At 42.1% G+C, this 25,786-nt stretch overlaps 1 protein-coding gene across 1 annotated transcript in view; it reads left to right on the forward strand.

The window, feature by feature from the left end:
- Positions 1-25,192, forward strand: part of LOC110164053 (globoside alpha-1,3-N-acetylgalactosaminyltransferase 1-like) — a 39,528-nt gene extending 14,336 nt beyond the window's left edge. The window contains exons 8-10 of the mRNA XM_055154998.1: positions 24,108-24,222; positions 24,287-24,403; positions 25,063-25,192. Of these exons, the coding sequence (XP_055010973.1) occupies positions 24,108-24,222; positions 24,287-24,303 (132 nt within the window). The 3' untranslated portion in view covers positions 24,304-24,403; positions 25,063-25,192. The remainder of the gene's footprint in view (positions 1-24,107; positions 24,223-24,286; positions 24,404-25,062) is intronic.
- Positions 25,193-25,786: the final 594 nt, after the last annotated feature.

Consider the following 25,786-nt stretch of genomic DNA (forward strand, 5'->3'; position numbering starts at 1 on the left):
TTATATTAAAAAATGGAAAAAAGAATTCTACTCACTATCCAAAAGAAAAAGTACTCACGATAAATACTGAAATCCAAAATATATTATTATAGCTTTTATATATTGAACGATAAATCAATATTGTTATCATCATGGCAGGCCTAGACACAGGTAGGTGACGGATCCTCCTAAAGAAAAGCCTTGCAGTCTCTCCTTTTGTCCTCCCAGGCATCAGTGCTTCCCCTCCTGCAGCAGCAAGGCCAGCAACAGCATATTTGTCCTTTTCTTCATATGCAGAGTTCACACATCCATGCAGAGATGCGAGAAATGTCCTCTGTGTCCATCGACAAACAGGCTGTGTGAAACCATCTCTCACACCTTTCACACTGGATCTGTACATGAATGACATGAGATTTTCACAGAAATGCTGTTAACAAAACAATATTAGAAAATGCCTCACCTCCATCACAAATAACCCGCAACTCGTGCCATCCTGCTGAGCAGGGTGAAGGATGGTGGCAGCTTTCCACACTTGGCTTAACCAGTCTTTCTGCCCACGCAAGTTAAACCTTGTTTTAAAGTACTTGCTGAAAACACAGAGACATAAGGACACAAAGTATTAAGAGTTATTGACATGATGTCTGATACACCACTTACTAAGATGACTTAACACCAGTTTTTATCCCTGTTCACTAACTATCAACACAAATTATGCTGATTTGAATTGAATTGAATTGAAATGAACTGAACACAATTGTTACCGGAAGCGCTTGGCTGCTTCTCTTGAGTCATCGAGGTCAGCCTCAGGATTAGCAGGATCCACAACAAATATTTGTGATGTTAGGGCATTCAGGTACTAGACATGTAAGCAGAATGTTTTATTTAGAATAGTATGCCAAGCCATGAAGACTGTCCACAAACATGAAGGACATATTTTTGGTTTACTTACAACAAACTTCCAGTGGTTCTGGTTAACATTGACAAAACCAATGAGCCCCTCATAATCATCAAAGTTCACCTATAGGCAATGATTTAATTAAACACAGTTACAAATCTTATTTGGTCCATGTACCTGTTTTTTAGCAGGTCACAGATGGAATCAGACCTTCATTACTTACATTTTTCAGACTTTGTCTTGCAACTTGGTTGGTGTCACCAAAGAGTAGTACACCTATTATGAAATGGTGCATTTGGTAGAGCCGGCACAAAGCTGTGCTTTGGATGTAGAATTCAATTGTCTACGACATCAAGAAACCACTCACTTTATTGTAGTGTATAGATTTTGTATCATTATTAACACTATATTACAGTTAACAAAAATACATGTTCACTTACATCGCCAGTCAGAAGATTGTGTGGCCTCAGTGTCATGAAATCCCTGTGTCTCAGAATAATTGAATCATTGCTGTACTGTGTCACTGCAATGACAACTTCACATTCACGTTTTTTCCAAAGAATCTGTGTTGAGGTCAGTGGTAATTTTTAGGTACACACAAGGACATAAATATACAAGAAAACAAATTTGTCCATTTGTTACTTAACTGGAGATGGGGGCTAGTCTGTAAGTGTGTGTTTGAGTGTGTGTGCTTAAGGTTACATTTGTAAGGTACATGTGAACACAATAGCAATAGCAAAATGAGGAAGATAAATCCCCATAAGAGTTAAAACATACCTTAGATTCTTGCTCATGTGTGGCTCCTGTGTCTTCTTGCACATCAGCTGCACTGACAGACACCTGAAGGACTTCACCTTTCGCTTGTTTATGGGCAGCTCTGCTACGGCATTGCCGAGTTTCTCTGGGTTTTTTTTTTTGTTTTGGTAAAATCATTTTTTGGGGTATACTGTAATATTTAGATTTTGACTTTGTGATCTTTGAATCATCTTTTTTTTTTTAGCCCAGGTCTCCTCAGAATGAGTAATGTCTTTGGACAATCTTGGCCTGACAGTTGGGTGGTCAGGGAGATCATGGTGGAGTTGGTGCTCTACATATCTTCCTTTAAGAGAAGCATACACCCTTCTGATAAATGCTGCTGGATGCATTCCTTTTTTTCTTCAGTAAGATGTGGTGTTTAACGATACCAAACCATGCCTCGACATGGCAATTTGTATCTCTGCCAGGCCCTCTGTCAATATTTTCTTTACTACTGTCCACATCTAAGGCATGGCGTCGTAGGTCTCCTAACATGAGACCACTCCACAGTGGAAATATGGGCCTGTATGTCTCCAGCAAAGCCTTGATAATGCCTGGATTGTGGAAAATATTTTCTTCTGCGCAGTCCTCTGTTGAATCCATGGATGTATCAACATTTTCAGATACCTCCCTAAAAACAGCTGACCATGGAGAGCCACCATCTAAAGACTTTGTGTCTTCAAGATCTTCAGACATCTTGATCTCTGGCATTTCCACATGAAGTATGTCCTCCTTTGAGCACTGAATTAGTTTCTGAAGTGCTTGAATGTTTTCCTTCACAACTGCTGTATTTTTCGGAGTGAGTAGAACACTGCATAGGGACCTGAAGATGTCTACACCTTCGATCAAAGATTTACTGTTTTTCAGTCTGGCAAAGATGAACACCAGGAATTCTTTGTGGCCCTTGTCCACCACATGCTTGCCAATTAATTGTGAAACAGCTTTAATGATATGCGCTGAGCAGAGGTGGACAATTGTGGTTTTTGCTATACTTTTCTGCCTCTTGCCCTGGCATATTGCAAAGCATTTCTTCAGGTATGTCTGCACATTTTCTTTGTTGAAGGCCAAGAGGACAGCCTGAATTAGTGCCCAACTGTAGTCCGTCTCCACTTTCCTCACTCTTCGGATTGTGAATCTGGAAAGGATGTGCAAAAACCATTGTAGCCAATATGAGATGGACGGGACGCTGTGTGTGTTTGTGAGGAATTCAGCTACAGGTAATGGGGGAACACCAGGACCGTGACCAGGTAACACCAGAGCATAATATAACACCTGCCTTTTTTGGTCTGGGATTTTGGAAACTATGCTCCCTGTGGCATCTAAATAGAGGCTCAGGGGCACACTCTTCCTTAGGTGTGCTACTAATATGTGTAAGCTGGTGTCTGTGTACATGTGTTAAACCAAATGGGTCGACCTGAAAAATCTGAATATAACCAGGGCCATGTAAATAATTGGTGTTACATTCTCTAATAATGTTCTGAGTCAAAAGAATTTCCAAGGCCACATTATCATGAAGATTCAGGCTTCTTCTGACCTCACTGGAAATTGCATTCAAGATGCCTCTGTTTAAGCATTTTGTGAAATTACCAGCCTTCAGCTGTGTCTGAGGGGTTTGACTTAAGAGTTGGTAGAAAGTTTTGCTAAGACCCTTTTCTTCAGAAATTAATTTTCGCTAGTCGGCCTCTTCTTAAATTTGATGCTTGTCTTTTTTCTTCTGTGTTCTTTTAGGTGGCAAATGTTGCCCCGGCGTAAAACTGTAAAAAAGACCTTTGTTTGGCTTGTGGTTGGCTTTTGGTTTAATCGGAATGTATAGGTTGCTTTGCAACTTGGAAATGAACAAATTGCTTTGATGGAAAGATAAGGAGAGTTCCTCTTTCGACTTGAGAGCAATGTAATGTGCTGGTACTTGAAGGCAAGAACACAGCAAGGATTGTGAATACTGAACTTACTATATAGGACATGTGTCCATGACTGTTTTAGTCTTCGAGACCCACTCTTAGGTTTAATTGTCTGCCATTCCTTTGAATTCAAATGAAATCGAACCCTCCTTGGATACAAAACCGATGTCTCTTTAGTGTTTGGTGTGGTCAGGCTGATCAGTTTTGTCCAGTGCTGACTCAACACTGCTGCTTTTTTCTTCCTCATGACATGAACCCGTCGCCATCACTTCCTCAACTCATCACTGCTTATCCCTTCCTCGTTGACATGAACCTGTTGTCAATACTTCCTCAACATCACTGCTTTTTCCTTCCTTGTAACATGAAGCTGTGATCCTCACTTCCTCAACATCACTGTTGTCCCCCTCCTCATGACATGAACCTGTCGTCGTCACTTTCTCAGCACCACTGCAGTTTCCTTTGTCATGAAATGAACCTGTCGTCATCACTTCCACATCACTGGTTCTTCCCTCCATCTGCCTGTAATTTTCAATTCGGTCTCTGAGCCCTCTCCTATTGTTATTCCATATGACCCATAGCCAGTGTGTTTTTGCTGAGTTTTCCTCTCCAAATAGAGTCACACACAGCTCTTTCCAAATTCCAGCACTGTAGGATATCCCTTGAAAATTATGTTTTGAGAATTCCCTCACCACAGATTCAGTGCCACCTGCCTCCTCCCATAGGTTTTTGCGAGATGCTACTTGCTGTTTTCTTCTTTGTGCCATTTCCTAAACAAGTGCACATTTGTGTAGATGATAATCAATTTGTTGTTTTTATTCATACCTAAATATATTAAATTTATTAACATTTATTTGTTTGTACTGTTTCCTGGTTTATTAAATATATTTTTTTTTCGCTTGCACATTTGTAACATTGGTAGGGTATCGGCAGACCCGGCGCCTCATATAGGCAGCTAAGGCGCTCGTCTAGAGCAGTGATTCTCAACCACTGTGCCGCGGCACACTAGTGTGCCGTGAGAGATCGTCAGGTGTGCCGTGAGAAATTATCCAATATCACTTTTTTTTTTTATTAAAATGTATTAATTATTACCTGCAAACATTATGTCATTGTCGAGTGTCCGTGCTGTACTTACTACAGCACGGACACTATACTACAGTGTAGTATATAATGACTGGCAGAGTGATCTAATATTCGTCCGGGTGGCAACAGGCAGCTAATTGCCTCGTTCCTTTAAACCAGTGGTGCTCAATACGTCGATCGCGATGTACCAGTCGATCGCCAAGGTCGTGTGGGTAGATCGCCGTGTCTCGTCTCGGACTCGCGTTTGGACTCGGTCTTGTCTGTCACTCAAGGTCTGACACTCAACAAGTGCGGTCATATTTCATTACGGCCGCTGCTGTTGGTAATAAACTTGTACAGGTGTGCCAGAGCGTGTGGGGCGTCTCAGTGCAGCCTGTGCGCTCAGTGCAGCCCGCAGAGACTCTACGGCACATCACAAACACATACGCTTCCTATGCACGGCTCGTCTGCAACAGCGTGTGCCCTCGTGTACCAGCGTGCATCACAGGGCAGGTTCAACTTCCTAAACATCCTACCTGTCCATCTGCCTCACGTCAGCACGCCGCCCCTCGCCTTTTCACGCTCTCGCTCCTTCCTGCGTACAGCGAACACAAGCCCCTCCCACAGTGTGCGCTGATTAGAAGAGCAAGACCAAACGTGAAGCAAAAACCAGTCTAAATTTGTGTTCCAGTGTTGACACAAAGCAGGTCTACAGCATAGAGCAGATCTACAGAACAGACCTACTGCCACATTTGGCTGAAGTTTGCCTAATTAAAGTGCACAAATGCATCTGTGTTTGTCACGATGTGCGTTTGGTTTGGTAAACGTGCAGAGGCTGGTAAATATCACTGCAAAACCAGAAAAGAATGAAACTCCAGTTTGGAACTTTAAAAAAACAGGTTTAAAAATCTTCCTTCACTTTTTTCACAGTTTTGTGTAAAGTGCCAGAGGAAGTTCTCTTAAAGAAGGGGTTCTCAAACTGTGGGGAGGGTCCAAAAAAGGGGCACAGAGTGTTTCAGTGCAGTTTGCTTGGTTTTGTATTAGGTAGATCTTTATGACTTGGTCATTTTGTAAGTAGCTCGTATGCTGAAAAAGTGTGAGCACCCCTGCTTTAAAAGAATTAGTAACGCATGTGCGTGGTGACAGTCATGGAGAAGTTTTTAAAACGGACGAATGCAAACTCCGAACTGGGCCTTGGACAAGATTCTGACCCAGAAGAAGAGCTTTTCAAGCTTAACTGCTATAAAAACTAAAAACAGAGAGAGATTGAGAGCTGTTGATGAAGAGCTTCATGTGTGTCTTTCTTCTATTCCTGTCAGGATATCAGCTTTGTGTTCATCTAAACAGGTGCAGGTCTCACACTGAGTAAGTAGAAATTAATGTAGAAATTATATTGTAATTAAATATACTGTATAGTGTCATTTTATAACATTTTGGTTAGTGGTGTGCCGCAAGACTTTTCCAATATAAAAAACATGCCGTGGCTCAAAAAAGGTTGAAAAACACTGGTCTAGAGCGCCACATGTGTCTGGGGCGCCATCTAGTGGTGGTCGTCACCATTTTTTCTTAAGTCTACCTACCAAAACCGGAATTGCCACTGACCAAAATGCACGATTGGGCATGGATGGGCTATTTTTTCATCCACAACCGCGACACAAAAACTCATCATCCGCCCGCTGTCCATTTTGCACCGAAGGTTTTCAAAACCGCACCCGCCGCCATCCGCCGATTGANGTCATTTTAACATTTTGGTTAGTGGTGTGCCGCAAGATTTTTCCAATATAAAAAACATGCCGTGGCTCAAAAAAGGTTGAAAAACACTGGTCTAGAGCGCCACATGTGTCTGGGGCGCCATCTAGTGGTGGTCGTCACCATTTTTTCTTAAGTCTACCTACCAAAACCGGAATTGCCACTGACCAAAATGCACGATTGGGCATGGATGGGCTATTTTTTCATCCACAACCGCGACACAAAACTCATCATCCGCCCGCTGTCCATTTTGCACCGAAGGTTTTCAAAACCGCACCCGCCGCCATCCGCCGATTGATTTTAGATTTTAGAACAATCATACAGCAAACAAACTAAGGAGCCTCGATAAAAATGCAAACTCTATAGCTCATTCATTCCAAAATTCACTCAGCGTGTATGTTCACATTCTTAATTGTCCGTAACAACCCCAAACTTACCTGGTTTTCTTGCGCAGCTAATTAATTGACAACGTTTTCCGACTAGGCTATTTTTGAACCTTCTTGCCTTCGTGTTGGATGTTGTTACATTCTGAACATTCTGCCATTGCCCGATGTTATTTCAAAGTCATAGCCTCACTCCATCGGTCTTTCTTTAAGTTTTAAATACCCCGAGTGGCAGTCTACGCTATAATGTCTGCGTGTTTTAAAATATAACTGATATCGAAACAAAATAGACAGAGCATCTCATCCAGATGAACCTTTATTGAAATCAGGCAATGCCCTCTTTATATTCCAAGTGAAATAGGCAAGAAAAAATATGCATAACTAAATAAATATGGCCCTATAGCCACTTATGTGTTGGCAAACAGCTGAAAATAAACTAGAAATAATAAAATAAACTGCATATAATATGTGCCTCGTAAACCTTAGGCATCAATAACCCGACACAACCTTAACCTTCAGAACATAAGAACGAGGCCAAATGGGCTAATTAAGACGCAGTGTGTCTTAAAAACAAAACAAACAAACAAACAAACAAAAAAACTAAACAGAACAAACAAAAAATGCTGACTAGATTTTTTTCTTGGCACTATGTAGGAATAAAATGGCATCTACAGTGTCCGGATTCAGGCGAGAGCGCCTGGCTTCTATAACGCGCCCTGCTGCACTGAAGGAGCGCTCGCTCGCAGCACTTGTTGCTGGAATACATAACACTCTCTTGGCAAGGTGCTGTAGTCGTGGAAATGACTGGCCTTGTTTCTCCCAAAAGGAAAGTAGATTTTCCTCTTCTGATCCATCATCAACACGCAAGTCTGAAGAGGAATACTCCTGTACTTCATCCACAGCTGCACCTCCTCCCATTCCGTGAAGTCAATTCTTGACTTTTTCGATAGTGCGCCATCAGCTATACAAAAGACCGATGAAATAATATAATATAATATAATATAGTATAATATAACATAATGCTGTTAGGAGGCTAAACTCGCTCTCCTCCCTACCCACCAGGCATCCCCCTAAAAAGACCTTTGAAATTTTCTGTCATTTTATCATTATTATTTAATTTAGCTTTCAGAGTGAGAAACCTAATTTCTTCTTTTTATGTGAATATGAAAAATACTGACAATTGACTTTTTGAATCTTTGAATAATATATAATGGAAAATACATAAATAATAAATAAAAATATACAATAATAATAATAATAATAATAATAATAAAACCTAACCTAGGCCAGTAATCTATACCACCTTGCTCTGTTGTCATCATGGGCTCGGTGACAGAGTTGCTTTCTTCTGTCTCCTGCCTGACACGGACGCCTTCCTCAGGTAGAAGTTCACGGACTTGCTTAATGACTTCTTGTCTGTCCTGTTCTGTCAGCATTTTCAGTGACTTAAATTTTGGGTGGAGAAAGGTGGCAATTTTATGAGTAGCTGTAGGGCACATCTTTTCATCAAGAAGCGCAGACACGCAGGAGCGGAGACTTCTCATGTAAGGTGGGTCTCCAAACTTGGGCTCACAGTGTTTTTTGAGTTAAGAGAACCATAGTAACACCATGTGGATGGTTGGGTAATGTCCCCCTTCGAGCTCGCTGATCGCTAACTTAAAAAGGGTGAGAAAGTCATTCAAGTGAGTTAGCTGATCCTGGTGAATCCCATCAAGGCGATGTTCTTGGTTCCTGTTGGCCAGAAGCTCTCTTATGTCCTGGTATTGTTTATGTATCGATTCCAACATGGTTACTTTGCTGTTCCATCTCACATCACATTCTTGATTCACAGTGTGCTTTAGGCTGGCGATTGCACCAGTTCTTTTCAGGTAGGCAACAAGCTCTTTGCAGTAATCCATCCTATCCACAACATCTTCAATACCATCGACATCAGCGTCCTTTGTACTGAACGTATGTCTCTCTAACTATGTGTTAAGGATGTGTGCGGAGCAAGGAATCCAATGGTAGGATCGGAGTGCAGCCTTTATGTTGGAACCCTGGTCACTGACAAAAACTGTCTTGTCTGGCAGTATTCCGTAGGACGATAACACACTGGTAATCTGCTCATGAAGGTGTTCGCTGTTTTTTTCAGTGTAGGGTCAAATTCTACCGTTGCCAAAATGCGATCTACCAACTTCCATTCACAGATATAATGACACGTAAGGACCGTGTATGCCCTCTTTTTAAACTCATCCGTCCACATATCTGTGGTTACGGCAATACCACCGTTGTTGCTTATATAGCTCTCTGGATGGCCACCGAAAGTTTCTGCTTATCAGTGGATGCCTACGCCTTTGCCCGATCGCAGACAGTTTGCCTATGGGGTAAGATAGCAGTAGCGTCAACTGCACCGAACTTGGCACCTATATCAATCAGTGTCTGGGCCACTTCACGGAATCCTTCACCAGACACTGTATCGAATGGGCGCATATCAACACAGCACAGGTCCACACATGCATCTGTTCATTTTGATTTGACATCCTGTGGTACTCTTTTTGGATCTCGACGGACGAAACTTGTCAAGGTGTTTATGGAGGTTTGGGGTTTAGCACAGATGTGATGCACCATGTTAGACGTACCCGTCTTATGACTGTCATAAACATAAACAGCTTCACAGCTTTTGCACATGACATAACCTGCACTGGTGTCATCCCGATTCACCACCTCAAAAAATTTATCCCAGGCAGCACTTTTTCGACATCCCTTTTCTTTGTTTTTTAGTTCTCCTTTTTAAGTTTCTCACGTACCACCTTAGCTGGCGCTTCCATCTTTGTTTATCCTTCCGACCCGGGCACGGATCTAGGATATGACGTACACTTCATACTACAACTACGACTACGACTCGTCTTTTCAGATGTAGGTAACAATACTAACAATAATTTTTTTTTTTTTTTAGTAGTTAAACTGCCACCCGCCCGAATTTAATTAAAATATAATTTTTCGCGGATTAACCGCAATCCACGCATCTCTACTGGACTTTAGTGTGGGCGGTCGGGGTTCGAGACTCGATGATGATACTGTTTTTTTTTAGTTTGTTCTTTTCCCCTTTTGTGTGTTAACAGCATAATTTATTAAAACTCAGTGTTTTTATTAGTTAATGTGATTTTAGTTAGTTTAAAAAGAAAAGCAACCTAGAACGCACATTTCTGAGCCTTTTCCCCTCCCCTGCCCGCGCTGTACATAGTGAGCGTAAAGGGGAACAATGGTACTGAATGGGGGGCCCGGGGAGAGGGCGTCAACATCAAACTCGCATAGGGCGGCTAATGGGCTAGAGCCGGCCCCGGGTATCAGTACACTGTATCAGGCACGTGCACATGAATATAGGTCATGAAGGTGCTTGGACTCGAGGTCTGACACTCGACGAGTGCGATCATATGTAATTACGGCCGCGCGGCAATACACTTGCACTGGTGTGAGGGAGTGCGCGCTTGTCTTTTTCTAAACCAATGTTCTTCCCCCTCACAGGACCCCTTCACAGGACCCCTTCACAGGCCCCCCTCACAGGGCCCCCCTCACAGGACCCCTTCACAGGACCCCCTCACAGGGCCCCCCTCATAGGGCCCCTTCACAGGCCCCCTCACAGGCCCCCCTCACAGGACCCCTTCACAGGCCCCCCTCACAGGGCCCCCCTCACAGGACCCCTTCACAGGCCCCCCTCACAGGGCCCCCCTCATAGGGCCCCTTCGCAGGACCCCCTCACAGGGCCCCTTCGTAGGGCCCCCTCACAGGGCCCCTTGAGGGGACTAAACCAGGACTAAACCAGGTCTAAAGAAGGTGTAAAACCAGGACTAAAACAGGATTTAACCAGGACTAAACTATATTATATTACACAGAAAGGTCTCAACAGACTGTTTTCTGAGGAAAACCTATGAGATAGAGTCTGAGAAAATAATCGCGTATATCGCGAGTCGCGTCGCGTGTGTGTTTATGAGCGCAGTTGATTAAAGCCGCTATAAAACGAAGTATTTAAAAGTTCATAAGTTAGTCATTCCTGGGTCTATCAGGTAAAATAAAAAGTGTCTGAAAGATAAAACCCACCTCTGTTAGAATATTTCAGTTGTAAATCGGATGGAGGACACGAGTGTATCGACACGGTCCGTCTGGGATGGCGTTGCCTCAGACTATAAATCAGATGGATTATTTGCCTGCTGAACATGCGCAGAAACATAAAAAATATCATCTTTTTTCTTAAATAAAAAAAAATACATATTTTGACTATTTTAGCACAAATTATGTGATTATTTTTATATTTTTAATATTTTTGGACCGAATTAAAAATACTGTAATGTAGCGACCTATAGCCTAAACTTAAAATTTACTTAAACCCTACCACCTGTCCATCCGCCCCACGTCAGCGGCACGCTCCTCGCCTTTTCGTGCTCTTTCTCCTCCCAGTGTAAAGCGCTCACATGCTTTCTTCTCAATGCACTGATTAGAAGTGCAAGATGAAATGCGGCGCAAAAACTAATCTAAATTTTGCTAGTGTCCGCACAGAGCAGTAGCTGAAGTTTGCCAATGAACGTGCTCAAATGCATCTGTATTTATTACGACGTGCTTTTGATAAATGTGCAGAGGCTGGTAAATACCACAGCAAGACTAGTAAGATAATATCACTTCCAGTTGAAAAAACAGGTTTTGTCTTTGTCTCGGCCTTTAAAAGTCTCGGTCTTGTCTTGATCTTGACTCTATGAGGTCTTGGTCTTGTCCTGGTCTCAGGACCCTGATGTCTTGGACAAGTGTTGGTCTCGATTAGTGTGGTCTTGGCTACAACACTATCTGGCAGTACATAACTTCTTTGAAATTGAAATAATGGATAACTTGAAATGCATGCAAATGTGTGACTATCATAAACAACTTAATGTCTTTTAACATGTCGCTGCTCTATGTAGCCTAAACTCTGTATTACTCACAGCAACTGAATATACTCCATCAGAATCAGTTAGTAGATGTGTAGACTGAAAAGCACACTTGTTGTGAAATACTTCAATGCTTTTCTTGAAGTGATTTGGAAGATAAAACACTGATAATAATAATTATTCCAAAATCTGTGCACACTAAGGACATGTTGTCTTTTGTGTAATTGTGCGCAAAGCAGTTGGCAAGTAAGGTGATAAATAAATAATGAGTCAAATGTGTGTGTGTGTGTATGTGTGTGTATATGTGTGTGTGTGTGTGTGTGTACAAAGCTTTTTGTATCACAATATCTGAGGTGCACAGTGTAAGACTTAATGAGAATTAAGGCAGGAAAAAATATTTTGCTTCTTATATAGCATGGACATGTCAAAGTAATATGTTGTATTTAAACAGTGTTGGGAGTAATGTATTATAAAAGTAATGTATTACAGTAATGCGTTGATTTTTGCTGTAACGCAGTAATGTAAGGCATTACAGGGGGAAAAATAGTAATATTTTACTCGGTACAAATGTGAGTAACGCGCGTTACAATGCTTTTTTAACCTGGATTGAAGTGGTGGGTTTTTCTTCATAGAAATTCGTTAAAATCACCGTGAAATCAGCAGCGGTGAAACGCCGGAGACGCGGCCGGATAGACCTTCAGTTAACCGTGGGCGAAAGGACCGACCCAGAACTCTACGCTGTTTAGACCTGGTTTAGACCTGGGCCACTTCTGGTTTAGACCTGGTTTAGACCTGGGTCACTTCTGGTTTAGACCTGGCTTACAGTCGTCCCTCTCTAACGCGATTCACTTTTCGCGATCTCGCTGTTTCGCTGATTTTTAGAATTTTTTTTTTTTTGTGCAATTTTGCATGCCTTTTGTTTTTAGTGTATGAACACGTATTGCGTTCCTCCCGCTGCGTCCTGATCGGCTGAGGGACTCCTGTCTACTGTACAGTACAGTACAGAATATGTTCAGCTGCCAAATTTAAATAAATGTTCAATCTGTAGCAGTGTGATTCTGAAGTGCTGTATGTCTGCAAGTTTTCTCTCCGACAAAATCCACAACGTCGACGAAATGTTCTGCACCGACAAAGTCTCCTGCGCTCGCACCCAAAAGACAGAGGACGATGCAAACCATCACACAAAAAGTTGGACTTCTGGACACGTTGAAGGAAGGTAGAAGTTACGCGCTGTAGCAGAGTTTTGCACCGGGTCTTGTACCCGCAAATAGTTGCTGAAATTAGGACCGTGAGCCCGAGCAGCAGGGTCCATAAAGAGCGATCGGGCGACAGCCGCTCTTCCCTCCATGAGGTGCGGAGCAGAGCCGGTCCTTTCTCCTGCGGTCTCCTTCGAGCCCGTCCCCACAGTGAGTCCTGTTTTAGTCCTAGTTCAGTTCTGGTTTAGTCCTCCTCTTCAGTCCTGGAATCAGTCTGAGGTTAGTCCTGTTATAGTCCTGGTTTAGTCCTGGTTTAGACCTGGTTTAGTCCTGGTTTAGACCTTGTTTAGTCCTGGTTCAGTCCATATACGGCTCAAAAGTTCTTTTTATTTTTCGCAGTTATTTTGGTGAGAGTAACTTAAAGTAATGCAATAGTAATGTAATGCCTTACATTTTAAATGCAGTAATATTGTAATGTAACAAATTACTTTGAAATGACAGTAATAAGTAATAAATAACGCATTACAGTTTTAAAGTAACTTGCCCAACAGTGTATTTAAATGAGTAAACATATAAGTCAAGTAAATGACTACGTAACATCAACAAACCAATTATTTATGGATAGTTTAGGAAACTGCACAAAGAAGAAAAAAACAAGCGGCATCCTGCAAAAACCTATGGGAGGAGACAGGTGATTTTGAACCTGTGGTAGGGAGTTCTCAAAACTTAACTTGCAGTGGGTCTCCCTACAATGCTGAGCTTCACTTTGCAGTCAATTCTGTCTCTTTTGGAAAAAAAAAAAAAAAAAAAAAAAACATTAGAAAAAATGCTTTTGTTGATTTTTGGTGAATTTTTTCATGTAATTATTGTGTCCCGCTTCACAGTAATGTGACCTAGGGTCCAATTGTGACCTGTAGTAAGTAGACACATTTATTTGGGAACTACTACGCCCCACAGATTTGGAAACGGTGTTTTAGTTGATTTTTGGTGAATTTGTACATGCATTTAATGTGTAACCCTGCTCCAATAATGTAAAGTGACTCCCTCCAGTACTGTGGTGACTATTTGCTGACGGTCCCTAACGAATATCAAGCGAACGTCAAACGTTGAGCCAACTTCATTACAATTGTTGGCTGCTGCTGTTACTGTAACTCTGGGCTGATGCGGTGAGTTTGTACAAAGTTCTACATGTTGCTGTTTTTTTTTTGTCATTCACTTTTTATTGGGTTTTTATCTTGTAAAAATAAACAACATTCAAACAGTAAGAACAAAACAAGACAGTGGGGGCAGATAAACAGATATAACTACTTTATACAAAGTCAGGTCTTCTTGTCTTTACATACCGCAACCATTTTGACCAATAGGTTTCAAATATGTCACTTTGTAACTTCAATTTAAATGTGATCCTTTCCATTTTAAAAATGCTAAATATCAAGTCTATCCATTCATCCAATGTAGGCGTCTCCTGTCCAAGCCACTTCCGAGTTACTCCTTTCTTGGCAGCCACCAGCAATACTCCCATCAAGTATGAATCTGCTTTAGAAAGGTGCAACGAAACAAAATCTCCCAAATACATTATTTTAAAATCATATTGAATCTTCCTTTTAAAGACCATTTCCAGTATTGCATGAACTTGTCTCCAAAATGGAGCCACAGAGGGACAATTCCAAAAAATATGAAAATGGTTAGCTTGTACTTGACCACATAACCTCCAGCAGCTGGTCTGATCAGAATATTTAGATGTTTGAGCTGGTGTACAGAAGTATCGAGTTACATTTTTCCAACAGAACTCCCTCCAACAGGGGGCGCTTGTTACTGACCACTGCTGTGTGCAGATTCTGTCCCAGTCCTCAGTTGTAAGAATTATGTTGCCCTCTGCTTCCCATCTTGTTTTTATATAAAGAGTATCATAGTTCTCTAGATTTTGAAGGCTCGTGTATAATTTTGAAATAATTTTTTGATAGGAAGCGTCTTCATATGCATTTTGAAAAATTCCAAGAATATCACTTTTAGTGAAATTTGTTTTTTTGGGGGAACTTTTTGGTAACAAAATCTCTAATTTGTAAGTATCTAAAATGATCATGATTTGTCAATCCAAACTTGTCCCTGAGGTCCTGAAAGCTTCTTATTACCCCGTCCTTAATTAGAGTGCAATATGTATTAAGGCCTTTATTACACCACATCTTAAATCTTGAGTCATATCTACCAGGAATAAAATCAAAATCATAAGCAAACCATTTAAAAAGTCCCGCTTTTCCCTGTAATTTATACCTTTTTAGTATTTCAGTCCATGTCTTTATGGAACTTTTGAGTAACTGCTTTGCAATATCTGACAGATCATCCAACAATGATGGGTCCCCTATCAACATACCGACCGGCAGGCCTCCTGTTATTCCGCACTCTATGTCCTTCCATTTTGAATTATAGCTAGGTTTGCACCAGCCCACTAACGGGCGTAACTGTGATGCTCTGTAATAATCTTGAAAACACGGAAGTGCTAGACCTCCTCTGTCCTTTGAGAGTTGTAATGTTTTATATTTCACCCTTGGTTTTTTGCCTGCCCATACAAATCTTGAGATAGTCTTATCCCATTCTGTAAAATATGTGTCTGGCTTCTCAATAGGAATTGACTGGAATAAGTACAACATTCTGGGGAGAACATTCATTTTTATTGTTTCCACTCTTGATGTTAAGCTCAGAAAGGGTATTATGTTCCATCTGTTAATATCTTTAGTAATTTCAGCTTTTAAGGGGCCATAATTGTTTTCTTCTAAGGTAGTTAAGTCAATTGGTAAATATATGCCCAAATATTTAATACATGTATTGTCCCAATTTAATTTATATGCACATCTTAAATGTTCAGGGGGTTTATAATTAAAACTAAGCACTTGAGTTTTATGCTCATTTAATTTATACCCTGAATATGACCCATATTCTCTCAAAACTGTAAATAATTGTGGCAATGATGCTGTAGGGTTGGATAAGTAAACCAGAACATCATCCGCAAACAATGCAATTTTTTGCTCAATATTTGACATCCATATTCCTGTAATCATATTATTCTGTCTAATCCACTGAGCAAGTGGCTCTATAAATATTGCAAAGGAAAGTGGACTTAAGGGACATCCCTGTCTCGTGGACCTCTTCAAACCAAAAGATTCAGAGAGTGTCCCATTCATTTTGATCCTAGCTGTTGGTTTATTGTATAAAGCCTTCCATATTTTAATAAGCGTCTCATCAAATCCAAATTTTTGCATAACTTTAAATAAGAATTCCCATCTTACAGAGTCAAAGGCTTTTTCTGCGTCTAAACTCAATAGAACAGCCTGCGTTTTATTCATATCTATGTGTCTCATAATTTGTAGTGATCTTCTAATGTTGTCATGAGTTTGACGTAATTTTACGAATCCCGTTTGATCTGAGTCAATTATCCCTGGTAAAATCTTGTCTAGTCTTTTGGCTAGAATTGATGTAAATATCTTGTAATCTAAGTTCAATACACTTATTGGCCTGTAGTTAAAACATTCTGTTTTATCTTTCCCCTCTTTTGGTATAACTGAAATAATAGCCTCTCTCCAAGATGGAGGTGTCTCTGCATTAGTCATTACCCAGTTGAATGTCTTTAATAATAATGGTGTCACCGCATCTTTCAATTTTTTGTACCATTCCGCGCGGTAAATCCATCAGGGCCTGGAGCCTTATTAGTTTTCAATCGTCCTATGGCAGAGTGAATTTCCTCCTTTGTAATTTGGGCAGTCAAAGCCTTGTTTTCATTTTCTGTAACAGTAGGTAATTTCAATGACCTTAACAAACTCTCCATTTTATGATCATTAGTTATATGAGGCTGTGAGTATAACTTTTTATAATACTTCTTAAAGCAGTTCTGAATTTTATCTAATTGATTGTACATTTCTTTGGTCACCGGGTCTTTAATCTTGTAGACTGTATTCTCTGACTGTTGTTTTCTTAATTTGTATGCTAGTTGTTTGGTATATTTGACCCCTCCTTCATAATAACTCTGTTTGACAAATAGTAGCTTTCGTTGTATATCTTGATTATAGATCTCATCTATCTGATTCCTTTTTTTTCTTAATTTCAAATCTTGTTCGGTCATCTAATCTATCTTTATGTTTGGTTTCCAATGTTAATAGTTCTAATTGTAGCTTCTCCAGTCTTTCCAACCTTTGCTTTTTCAAATAAGAAGTTTTAGCAATCACTCTCCCTCTCATCATCGCCTTACATGCATCCCACAAAATGGGTGGAGTTGTATTATTGTCATCGTTGATTTGTAAGTATTCAGTTATTTCTTTAGATAATTGTTCACATAGCTGATTGTTGAGTATGCTATTATTCAGTCTCCAGTGAGTTAGTTTTTGTTGTTGAGACTTGGATATATATAGATATAAAGGAGAATGATCAGATATATCTCTCACTCCGATCTGACATTTTTGCATTCTATTGATGTCTGTACTAAAGGTAAAAAAATAATCAATTCTGGAGTAAGAAGAGTGTGGGGACGAGTAGAAGGTATAGTCTCTAATTGTTGGGTTCAAATACCTCCATACATCTACAAGACCCGTCTCCGACATCATAACTTTAATCTTTCTTGTTATTTTCTGTGACTGAAATAATCTATTACTAGTTGAATCTATGTGTGGATTTAAAGTTATATTAAAATCTCCTCCACAAATGAGCATTCCTTGGCTCTCTGTCACAGCTTTGTCTAAAATATTTAAATAGTCAGATTTAGTACCAGGAGGGATATATACATTATAAAATGTAAACATTTCTCCACCCAGTTTACCTTTTACCATCACATATCTGCCTTCTTTATCCTTAACTGTTGCTATATGCTCAAATATGACTTGACTTGATATTAAAATCGCCACACCTCTTGTATGTTTTATCCCGTTAGAAGAGAAAAAGACATATTTAAAACCCTGCCTCTTAAGTCTTTAATGTTCCCCAATCCAAATGCCAAATGAGTTTCTTGTATAAACGCGCACATCTATCTATATCTCCCTTTTTTTTAGTTTTGCCAGTATTTTACCTTGCTTGGTTGCACTCTGGTAGCCCATTTACATTAATCGAAATTAGTTTAAGCATTTAGTTTAGACTTAATATAATGTCATCAATATTATTTTAGTTTTGCCAGTATTTTACCTTGCTTGGTTGCACTCTGTAGCCCATTTACATTAATCGAAATTAGTTTAAGCATTTAGTTGAGACTTAATATAATGTCTATCAATAATTAACAAAACATTCTCCAATATAATCGTAAGGACAATAAGACAAACAAATGTAACCCCCACTGTTGAATTAGAACAAAGAAACATGAACAAAAACAAAAAAACAAAAACCAAATAAAGTCTTCCTTATCCTCAGGGTCAGTTGACTCCTGTATGTCTCTGTTGGTGAGCGAGGAGTAAAGTCCGTCCTCCCGGTCGGAGCTCCCCCTTGCGGTGGAATGCTGAACCAGCCAATACATTCCTCGACCACAATGAGTCCAACAAATACGAACACTAATACTAATCTCTACTTCAACCGATTCCAGTTTCAACTTTCTACTTACAGCATCATGGACAGAATAGAATCAGTTACCTCAGTTATGAAGATAAACAATAAAGCTTATTAGTCTTCTAGGATCCATCTCCTCTTCTAAACTCTTGTAGTTTGCGTCTCACCCTCATTCCGATCGTTGCTCCTCTCTCATCTGCAACCACTGCTTCCCAAGGAAAAGCGCGGCGGATTTTGTCCTCCATATCCACACTGGCCGTTGTTCGCACTCTAGTTGCAGACACCTCAATCCCCCGCGCCCTCAGATCACTCGCCGCGTCTTCAGCGTCTCCGTAAGTCCGCGGCCCCGTACTCCAGTGGATGCGAATCTTCGTGAAGGGCGTTTGGAAACGGATGCCCCTCTCTTTAAGCGCCTTTTTATTTCTCCATATGCTTTACGCTTCTCCAAAACTTCATAGGCATAGTCATGGTCAAAGTAAATCTGTTTATTATCAAACATAATCCTCTTCTTCCATGCCAGCCTAAGGATGGTCTCTTTCACTTCAAACTGCAAAAAGTTTATGATCACAGATCTTGGTGTTGCGCCTGGTCCCGGTTTTTTGCGTGGAAGCTCGGTGAGCTCTTTGAATCTGGAGAGACATTCCCTCTGGTAACTGTAGCTCCTTAGTGAGCAAACTTCTCACAAAGTCCATCACAGACGCGCCCTCTGCGCCCTCAGGAATCCCGTATATGCGTATGTTGTTTCTTCTGGATCTGCTTTCTAAGTCAACAACTTTTTCCCGCAATCTGCGTTGTTCCCTTAATAAGCCAAGCAGGGCGTCTTTGGTCACTACGCCGCTCTCTTCAACCTCCGAAATACGCCCTTCTGCCTCGGCAATGGCTTTGTCGTGTCCCTCGAGTTTAGCTGCTTGGTCCGTTAGCTTTTGGTTTATGCTCTGGGTAATAGTCGCCATCTCGACTTTAAGATCTCTGACCATTTCTACCTTAATCTCCTGAAGTGCTTTTATGAATTCGCTCTTGAAACTTCGTAGATCTTTGTGAATTTCACTTAGCGTTAGGGAGTTTTCTGCGTTGCTCGCCACTTCGTCATTCGCACGTAGCTCGTCACCAGCAGCTAGCTCGTAGCCATCTTCTACTTGGGCTTGCTCCGCGTCTTTTTTTCGGCATATCTTCTTCCATGTCCGCTTTCTTCGTATGTTTCTGTCCTCTTTTGGATCGGCCCCCACTCATCGCTTTTTCTAGACCTTCTTGTGGTAATTTCGAGTGATTAGGGGGATGATTTAAAATCGGTTGTGTAGCAGGTATTCAGCTATGCGTCCATGCGCTCTCCGCGTTCCCCGGAAGTCCCCTACATGTTGCTGTTTTATGAGCTCATGGTGATAATTTGAGATGAGGACGGCCCGTGGTATTAACAGGGAACATCGGTATTGGTAATTGGAGGTATCGCTGTTTTCCCGGGAAACAGAGGCACATCAGTCGGACCAATTTTGTTTCGTTTGTCGGTGTGAAAGCGGACCACTCTGGAGTGTATTTGCTACATAGTAATAATTTTATTGCCTGGTGCGGACCAAATAATCGAACTAGCGGTGTGAAAACGACCTAAGACAGATTCCATTAGTGCCAGGGCCAGTTAAAGTGACTGAGTGGAATAAACACTAAAACTAACCTAAAAACAATAATATACATATAATGTACATAATGTACATATTTTGTAGTAGTATATAGGTTCAGGGTCAAGTGTTCAGCATCCTAATGGCTTGTGGGAGGAAGCTTCATCAGTCTGGTGCTTTTGCTGCGCCTCTGTTGAATTGTTTGCCTGATGACAGCAGTAGCAGCAAGTGTTTGTGTAAAGGGTGAGATTGGTTCTTGAAAATGTTCAGTGACCTGCTCCTGCAGCAGCTCTAGAAATGTTCTTGGACAGAGGGGAGGGAAACTCCGACTACTCTCTCAGCTCCCCTAACTGTCCTCTGCAAGGCTTTTTTGTCAGACATCCTGCAGCTGGAGTACCATGTTGCGACGCATCAAAACACTCTCTACCACACCTCTGTAGAAGATCCAGAGGATTCTGGTGGGGAGAGAGGCGTGTTTTGGTTTCCTCAGGAAGTACAGTCTCTGCTGGGCCTGTTTCCTGATCGCAAAGATGTTCTTGCTTCAGGTCAGGTCTTACGAAATCTGCACTGCAAGGAACTTGATGTTCTCCACTCTCCACTGTCCAGCCACTGATGCTGAGAGGATCGTGTTGACTGTGATCTCTGGAAGTCGATGATCATCTCCTTCGTTTTTGTCCACGTTAAGCACCAGGTTGTTCTCTCTGCACCAGCCCTACAGATCTTTAACTTCTTCCCTGTACAGTGATTCCTCATCCCCCCAAATAAGTCCCATCACTGTGGTGTCGTCGTTGCCCTTGTGTCTGGATGCAATGTCGTGTGTTAGGAGTGTAAACACCAGTGGACTGAGTACACAGCCTTGAAGGAATCCAGTGCTCAGTATCTCCAACAAGCCATAGCCCATCTCCAACAAGCCACAGGCTTCTACAACCAGCCACAGCCCGTCTCCAAAAAGCCATAGCCCGTCTTGTCATAAGTGTTCTGCAAAATGCTCTGAAAAGCAAACTATATTCCTGAGATGTAGCTCTATTAAAAATTATAAAAAATAAATGAACAATACAGTTGATTTGATTAAATGTATTGTTTGTGGTATTCAGAATTCAGAAACGACTTTTCCTTTCCTTTACTGTACTTCCCTAAAATCAAAAGAATACATGGTGGCTCTTTATCATGAAATTTTGTTGGACACAGGTCTTGTGGTGAGTGGACACAGGTCTTGTGGTGTTGGACACAGGTCTTGTGGTGTTGGACACAGGTCTTGTGGTGAGTGGACACAGGTCTTGTGGTGTTGGACACAGGTCTTGTGGTGTTGGAGTGGACACAGGTCTTGTGGTCTTGTGGTGACACAGTGGACACAGGTCTTGTGGTGTTGGACACAGGTCTTGTGGTGAGTGGACACAGGTCTTGGACAGGTCTTGTGGTGAGTGGACACAGGTCTTGTGGTGACACAGGTCTTGTGGTGAGTGGNATAAGTGTTCTGCAAAATGCTCTGAAAAGCAAACTATATTCCTGAGATGTAGCTCTATTAAAAATTATAAAAAATAAATGAACAATACAGTTGATTTGATTAAATGTATTGTTTGTGGTATTCAGAATTCAGAAACTACTTTCCTTTCCTTTACTGTACTTCCCTAAAATCAAAAGAATACATGGTGGCTCTTTATCATGAAATTTTGTTGGACACATCTTGTGGTATGGACACAGGTCTTTGTGGTTGGACACAGGTCTTGTGTGTGGACACAGGTCTTGTGGTGAGTGGACACAGGTCTTGTGGTGTTGGACACAGGTCTTGTGGTGAGTTGGACACAGGTCTTGTGGTGAGTGGACACAGGTCTTTGTGTTGGACACAGTCTGGTGTGGACACAGGTCTTGTGTTGGACACAGGTCTTGTGGTGAGTGGACACAGGTCTTGTGGTGTTGGACACAGTGGTGTTGGACACAGGTCTTGTGGTGTTGGACAGGTTGTGGTGAGTGGACACAGGTCTTGTGGTGAGTGGACACAGGTCTTGTGGTGTTGGACACAGGTCTTGTGGTGTTGGACACAGGTCTTGTGGTGAGTGGACACAGGTCTTGTGGTGAGTGGACACAGGTCTTGTGGTGTTGGACACAGGTCTTGTGGTGAGTGGACACAGGTCTTGTGGTGTTGGACACAGGTCTTGTGGTGTTGGACACAGGTCTTGTGGTGTTGGACACAGGTCTTGTGGGTGAGTGGACACAGGTCTTGTGTGGTGGACACAGGTCTTGTGGTGTGGACACAGGTCTTGTGGTGTTGACACAGGTCTTGTGTGGTGGACACAGGTCTTGTGGTGTTGGACACAGGTCTTGTGGTGGTTGGACACAGGTCAGGTCTTGTGGTGTTGGACACAGGTCTTGTGTGAGTGGACACAGGTCTTGTGGTGAGTGGACACAGGTCTTGTGGTGTTGGACACAGGTCTTGTGGTGGACACAGTGTTGGACACAGGTCTTGTGGTGAGTGGACACAGGTCTTGTGGTGTTGGACACAGGTCTGTGACACAGTCTTGTGGTGTTGGACCACAGGTCTTGTGGTGAGTGGACACAGGTCTTGTGGTGTTGGACACAGGTCTTGTGGTGAGTGGACACAGGTCTTGTGGTGTTGGACACAGGTCTTGTGGGTCTTGTGGTGAGTGGACACAGGTCTTGTGGTGTTGGACACAGGTCTTGTGGTGTTGGACACAGGTCTTGTGGTGTTGGACACAGGTCTTGTGTTGGACACAGGTCTGTTGTTGACACAGGTCTTGTGGTGAGTGGACACAGGTGGACACAGGTCTTGTGTGTTGGACACAGGTCTTGTGGTGTTGGACACAGGTCTTGTGTGTGGACAGGTCTTGTGGTGTTGGACACAGGTCTTGTGGTGTTGGACACAGGTCTTGTGGTGTGGACACAGGTCTTGTGTGTTGGACACAGGTCTTGTGTGTGTTGGACACAGGTCTTGTGGTGAGTGGACACAGGTCTTGTGGTGAGTGGACACAGGTCTTGTGGTGTTGGACACAGGTCTTGTGTGTTGGACACAGGTCTTGTGGTGAGTGGACACAGGTCTTGTGGTGTTGGACACAGGTCTTGTGGTGAGTGGACACAGGTCTTGTGGTGTTGGACACAGGTCTTGTGGTGTTGGACACAGGTCTTGTGGTGTTGGACACAGGTCTTGTGGTGAGTGGACACAGGTCTTGTGGTGAGTGGACACAGGTCTTGTGGTGAGTGGACACAGGTCTTGTGGTGTTGGACACAGGTCTTGTGGTGTTGGACACAGGTCTTGTGGTGTTGGACACAGGTCTTGTGGTGTTGGACACAGGTCTTGTGGTGTGGACACAGGTCTGTGGTGTGGACACAGGTCTTGTGGTGTTGGACACAGGTCTTGTGGTGAGTGGACACAGGTCTTGTGGTGTTGGACACAGGTCTTGTGGTGTTGGACACAGGTCTTGTGGTGAGTGGACACAGGTCTTGTGGTGAGTGGACACAGGTCTTGTGGTGAGTGGACACAGGTTGTTGTATTTCTCCTCTATAAAAGAATGAGAAAGTATTCTAAGTATTCAGTCTTCTGATTGGACCATGTAATGAATGTGACACCAAATCCCTCTGTACTGCACATAATCACTCTGGAAATACTGAAGTCCAATATTTCACTTACTGTTGTGGTCAATAAACGATATTTGCCGATATCGATATTGCTATTTTAAAAACCAAAGCAATCACCAAGAATGTGTAGTAGTTATGTAAGTTAGAGTAAAGATCACAAAGTTGACTTTTTGCTTATGTGAAGATAATACCATCAAATACACAGTTCATAAGGATGTATGTGGTACAAGCCCCTCACTGCCACATGATCACTCCACACTCACTGGTGGCCACAGGGAGCCGAGCCTCCTCTCCACCAACACTCACACAGCACTTCCATACTAGGCAAGGTGAGAAAAGTGTCTTGCCTAAGGACACAGTGTCAGAACTTTGTCTGAGCAGAAATCGATCTGAGGACAGACTGGAATGATACATGGGTACGAACAGACTGGGACAGTGTAGAACAAACATCGGGTTAATGTTCAATATTGATCCGATACCGATCTATTGATAAGATACATGTATTATACACATTATATTGTTGTCTCGGCTGTGCTGCAGATTCCTCTAACTCCAAGGAAGAAACATCTCGATCCACGATGTGCCCAGTGCAAATCGATGGCAGGACGTGGTACTGAGCAAGATGAAGTGGGCCAAACTTGCTTTAGAGACATGGGTGAGCGTCTCACACACACACACAGATACATGTGTGTATGTAGATTTACAGTGTGTTGTTTCAGCTCCACAGAGAGGCTGACTATCTGTTCATGATGGACGTGGACAGTGTTTTTCGTGGCCGTGTTGGAGCAGAGGCCTTGAGTCGGCTGGTTGGCACGCTCCACCGAGGATACTACAGGGTCTGTTTCAGGTCACAACTGTGTTTAGTACAGACTGTGCAAAAGTCAAGCAGATTATTTCAACTTACTCTTTTGTGTCTGAACTGTCACAAACATGACTCATGTGTCCCCAAACAGCAGCGAAACATGTTTAAATATAACAATACTGAGAACTATTGAAATGCAGATTTATTCTTAATGACAAAAACACTGGACATGATGGACGAGTTGTTCATGTTATAATTAATCATCTGGGGTTTTGTTCTGTCTCTCTCTGATCTGAACGGTGACTCCCTAAACCTCAGCACCTGCAGCATCATGAGTCAGTGCTAGTGCAGCCTCTGCAGCTCAGGGGGGGAATTCTGGAGGTTCTGAGCTTCACATGAAACCTGAACATAAACTGAGAATGAGACAAATGCAGATGTGTCTCTGTCTGCAGGTGAAGACTCTGGTGATCAGAGTCACTTTTTTAAAACTGAGTGCAGGTTTCACACTGTCCTTCAGCCTTCAGCAAATCCTTCCTGATTTCCAGAGACAAAAAAGTCCAAACTCTTGTATTTAGACGTCATCTTTCACCTCTGTTGACTTTTGCACCTGGCTGTGGCCTTTCTTTGTGTTGTAAATATCCTCTCAGGTTGAGTGAATACATTACAATACATGACTGCACTTGTCGTTTCCAGACAACAAAGCGTGAGGACTTCCCTTATGAGCGGCGTCCTGAGTCACAGGCGTACATCCCGCCGACAGAGGGAGACTATTACTACACTGCAGCCGTGTGGGGAGGGCTCCTGGACGACATGTACAGGCTGGTCAAGTACGACCTTTGACCTTGTTTTTTTAATGCATGATGTTAGATCAAACACTGTACACATGGACATAGTTAAACCGTGAGCGAGAGTGTTCCAAACAGGAGGTGAGCACATGTGCTTCCAGCTCCATCCACTCTGGCTTCCAATTCACTTTGTATTGAAAAGTGTCACCTCTCTCTCTCTGACTGCTTCTGTCATTTTAGTCTTAAAATGTTTGTATTAACTCACTCTACATGATCCTAAAGCTTTTATTTCACTATTTTGTCTGTAAATCATTAATAACAGACCAATCAGGCGCCTTCTTTCCCCGAGGCTCAACTTTTTTCCCCCCAAAGTGTCACTTAACTGATGTAAAACTCTGATCAACATTAACCACAGGTCAATCCACCAAACCCAGTCAGAATGAGAAACACATGAAAACCTGTCGCATGAGTTTTGATTAAAATCTGTTGGATGTTATTTGTGTTACTCATAGACACTGTGATGAGAAATCACAAGAGGATGCTAAAATCGGAGTGGAAGCAGCGTGGCAGGAAGAAAGTCATCTCAACAAGTAAGTCCCTTTTAAAGTTACACTGTGAGACTTTTCTGCTGG

This window comes from Boleophthalmus pectinirostris, unplaced genomic scaffold (genome assembly GCF_026225935.1).
Source record: "Boleophthalmus pectinirostris isolate CB_2022bp ecotype Guang Dong unplaced genomic scaffold, ASM2622593v1 HiC_scaffold_1, whole genome shotgun sequence".
Taxonomy (NCBI): Eukaryota; Metazoa; Chordata; class Actinopteri; order Gobiiformes; family Gobiidae; genus Boleophthalmus; species Boleophthalmus pectinirostris.